Below are 4,384 nucleotides of genomic sequence, written 5' to 3'. Positions count from 1 at the left end.
ATCATTTCATAAAATCATTTAATTCTCCCAACAATCCTGAAAGGTAGTTACCATTTTTCTTATTTTACAGCTAAAAATGCTGAAGCTCAGAGCAATAAAATAAGGCTCCCAAGATCACCCAGCTCGTGGATGGCAGAGCTGGGCAACTGATTTTAACACCTGTGCTCTTTCCATAGTACAACTGTTTCCAATGAGAACTAGATTGAGAGATCAAGGACTGTTTGGCAACTCCTGCCTGCCATTTCACTCCATGCTATTCCTAGGTTTCTGGCGTCCCTGAATCTGGTTTTTTCTATCTTTGTTGCTATCTTCCCTACACACTTACCCCATAAGTGTGAGCTTCCAGCCGAGTGCTCTTTTTTCTCCATCCAGGGGCTCTCATATATTTTCACATCCTTAACACATCCAAGAACATGTTCACATGCTCGATGAGCATCGAAGTGGTGGCCGAAGAAAGACAGGACAAATTAAGCTATAGTAAAAACAGGGCTGCGTCCAGGGCAAGGAAGCTGATAGATGCCATATGCTTGGAGCTGATCAGGCCACATCAGAATCTGGGGCTGATTTAGGACCCCACAAGCTATAAAGGATCCACAGTCAGATGATGGGTCTGAACACAGAGACCATAATAGAGGACTGCAAATGTCAACCCCCCATCCTCCTGCGGGATGACAGCTTTTGCCATTCAATAAGCCATCAGGTATTGTTTAGAACAGGTAGAACCCAGCCCAATTTCTTACATGTCCTGGTCCCCCAATAAATGTCTCTTATTTTGATTTCATATTACTCACCAGGTTAAAGGCCTGTGTAGTGGTGTTATAAATCCTACAATTTAGGGATGGAAAGAAAATGTGGAATTTATTCTGTCTATAATTTTTTGTTACTCAGGAGCTCCTACCTGTAGGTTAGTGGAGGGGCAAGGGAGCGTGCAGAAATTAAATTCAACCTGTTTAAAGTTAAGGTTATCTTAAAATTTAAATAGTTCTTTAAAGAAATTCTTCAGTCTCTTTTAGATGAAAATGCTAAGATCTTCACTTCCTCTCCTTCTCCCTCTAAGGTGGCATCCAGGTGTGGCTCATACCATGCACAACATACCATACACCATATGTACAAACATGGTTTATACCATAGTCGAGAGGAAGACTTGAGGAAATGCTGCCAACCACTTGTGGTTTGCGTGCCCTGCTGGCATCGTAAGAAGAGTCGTTGCCTACCATAGCTTAAGATACAATCAGTGGTGATTCAGCCTCTCTTTCCTCTCATGGGCAATTTATACCCCTCTTTCTCTGGGGATGACTCACATTTGTCCCCGTGCATGCTCCATCAACATTGCTCCTTCTAGAGCCACCCAGCTCCCTCTATGATAACATCCTCTGGAAAGCTCCAGACCAGACTCTCAGATACTTCCACATCTAGACTGTGCCACGGAGAAAGCCCTCTTTCTCCCTGACCACATCTTTCAGTAAAGCTTGTTGAAACTTGGCTGCACCCCAGGTTGGTAAAGTGCAGACTATAAAGCAGCCACTTCACAGATCCCCACCCTCTCCATCCCTGACACACACCCCACCAAAAAAAGGACAAGTTGAGACACAGGCATAAACACTGTATTCTCCTCTTCCACTTTCTCTTTCTCATCCTATTGTTCTCTCAGGGACTTTTCTTGCCTGCACCTCTGTTACATAAGCTTATGATCTAGGACAGTCGTTCTCAAAATGTAGTCTCGAGACTAACAGGATCAGCATTACCTGAGATTTGTAAATAAATTTGTAAGTTCAGACCTACTGAATCAGAAACTCTGGCCATTGGGGCCAAAAATCGTTGTTTCAGCAAGCCTTCCAAATAATTCTGATAAATGCTAAATTTGAGAACTATTGATCTAGACTATCAGTTTTATCTTATTTCATGACAAATAAGGGAGAGAACAAAATTAATGAATTTTTTTAGACAATAACTGGAATTGCAAAACTTGCTGCAAAATCCTTTGGATGTCAGAAGCTGAGTATTACCTAGATTCTTCAATTTGCAGATTTTCTGTTAAAAAAAATGAAAGAAAGAAAGAAAGAAAAGAAAAAGAGAAGAAAAAGAAAATCTTCCTTTAGGCAGCTACGATCAGGGCACAGGGCAAGAGAAAGAGAGAGAGAGAATAATTGATTTAAAATATGAAATCCATTTCACTTCCAATGACTCACTATTCACAGGATGAAGACAACACTCTTTAATCACGATGTTCTTAAATTCAGGTCCTCCTTCAAAATCAGGCTTTAATCAACTTTTCCAAATTTATTTCTTATTCTCTCCTTTAGAATTTCTTTACTCCCGCCATATAGGTTTATTCATATTATCTTTTGATTTTTTCCTGTTTCTAAACAAGTGACTATGCCACTTATTGTTAAAATATTCTCACCCCTTTCCCTGCACGTATCTGAATCGTACCCATCCTTCAAGACCAGCTCATTACTCATTCCTTATGAAACCTGCTTTGGCCATTCCAGACTGATATCTACCGATAAACCTCTATTAAGTTAATAGACTCTTTTTATTAAATATCTGGCAGTAGGTTTTTTATATTACCTAGGAATTATTAGATTTTTAAAATTTAACACAAAATAATCACTTTATGTTAAAAATTGTACTTTAACAGGAAGAAAAAAACAAAGACAATATTGCTCTTCATTTTGACAAGAGAAGTCAAGAATCATCCAAAGAAAACATCGTCCAGGAAAGAGAAGAAGATTTGCCCCTTTTTGAAGTCAATGAAAATAACCAAAGCAGTAAATCCCCCAATTTTTTTGCAAATAGACAGACACTGAATAAAGGCTATAGTATCAATGACAGAAAGAATGCCTACGATGACCTAAAGATGTCCCTTTATACTGAATCCACTGAGAACAAAAGGGTTGAGGGTAGAGATGATGCTATCAGCAGACTACATGACCAAGAAGAATATGGCGCAGCTCTCATCAGAAACAACATGCTACACGTAATGAGGCCAGCGGCTGTGGTTAAAGTCTCGGGGGAAGAAAATAAAAAGAACAAACCGAGACATGTTCTGAGCAAAGTTCCAGCAGGTGTGAAGTTCGATAAAGCCCACTCAAAAGATAAAAAGACTCATCAAAGAGATCCCCAGGTCCGGAATACTCCAGTAAAAAACAAAAGCACCCATCAAATCCAACACAACGCTGACTATCGAAAACAGCTCCTCAAAGTCAAAAAAATCCCCAGTGATTTTGAAGGCAGTGGTTACACAGATATTCAAGAGAGAAAAGACAATGATATCTCTCCTTTCAGTGGGGATGGACAACCTTTTAAGGTCATTCCTGGCAAAGAAGGAGCTATTGGTTCTGACCCAGAAGGTACAGATATTCAGACAGGGTTTTCAGGCCCAAGTGAAGCTGAGACTATCAATCCTGACACAAGAGGGCCAGGTTATAATGAGATCCCAGAGAGAGAAGAAAGTGGTGGAAATACTATTGGAACCAGGGAAGAAACAGTGAAAGAAGCAGATGCTGTTGACGTTAGCCTGGTGGAGGGCGGCAATGACATCACAGGCAGTACTAATTTTAAGGAACTCCCTGGCAAAGAAGGAAACAGAGTGGATGCCGGCAGCCAAAATGCTCACCAAGGGAAAGTAGAGTTTCACTACCCTCCGGCACCTTCAAAAGAGAAAAGAAAAGAAGGCAGCAGAGATGCAACTGAAAGTACCAATTATAATGAAATTCCAAAAAATGGCAAAGGTGGTGCTAGAAAAGGTACACAACACTCTGATAGGAATCAAGTGACCTTGAATGAAAAACAAAGATTTTCTAGTAAGGGCAAAAGTCAGGGTCTGGTCATTCCTTCTCATGATCTGGATAATGAAATTAAAAATGAAGTAGGTTCCCATAATGGCCCCAATAATAACAGGAATATAATAACACACAGCAGAGAAAATCACTACGTACCCCACAGACAAAATAACTCTGTACGAAATAAGGGTATGCCACGAAGGAAAGGCCCCTGGGGTTATAGAAAAACCCATTCCAACAGGAGTTTTGGCCCCTCTGAAAAGGACGACAGTAGTGACTCATCCGACAGTGGCAGTTCCAGTGAGAGTGATGGTGACTAGTCCACTAGGAATTCCCAGCAGGGTAGCAGTTCGAATACCCAGTCCTCTGTGAGTTGATGGTGAAGGAGAGCAGCTGACAGCAGACCCGATGAAGAGAGGACAGAGTGGGGACCTGAGTTAGCCAAGGAGCCTGGTCTCCTTGTGGGAATTTTTGCTATTTTAATCATCATAGTATAAAACTCTATTCGAAGTTATAACAGTCTTTTTAAACACACACACAAAAAAACTCATTAAAGATTTATGAACTGGTCACATTTGAATAGGTGTCCTTTAAAAATA

General features: G+C 40.6%; 1 protein-coding gene across 1 annotated transcript in view; it reads left to right on the top strand.

Annotated features, from left to right (window-relative positions):
* The window catches only part of LOC103583605 (matrix extracellular phosphoglycoprotein-like), an 8,700-nt gene extending 4,595 nt beyond the window's left edge, over window positions 1–4,105 (top strand). Inside the window, exon 4 of the mRNA XM_008564873.1 lies at window positions 2,642–4,105. Coding sequence (XP_008563095.1) covers window positions 2,642–4,105 — 1,464 coding nt within the window. The remainder of the gene's footprint in view (window positions 1–2,641) is intronic.
* Window positions 4,106–4,384: the final 279 nt, after the last annotated feature.

This window comes from Galeopterus variegatus, unplaced genomic scaffold, assembly GCF_000696425.1.
Source record: "Galeopterus variegatus unplaced genomic scaffold, G_variegatus-3.0.2 Scaffold24767, whole genome shotgun sequence".
In the NCBI taxonomy this organism is placed as follows: domain Eukaryota; kingdom Metazoa; phylum Chordata; class Mammalia; order Dermoptera; family Cynocephalidae; genus Galeopterus; species Galeopterus variegatus.
Note: the sequence above shows the minus strand (reverse complement) of the source record. Positions and strands in the feature narration are given on the sequence as shown.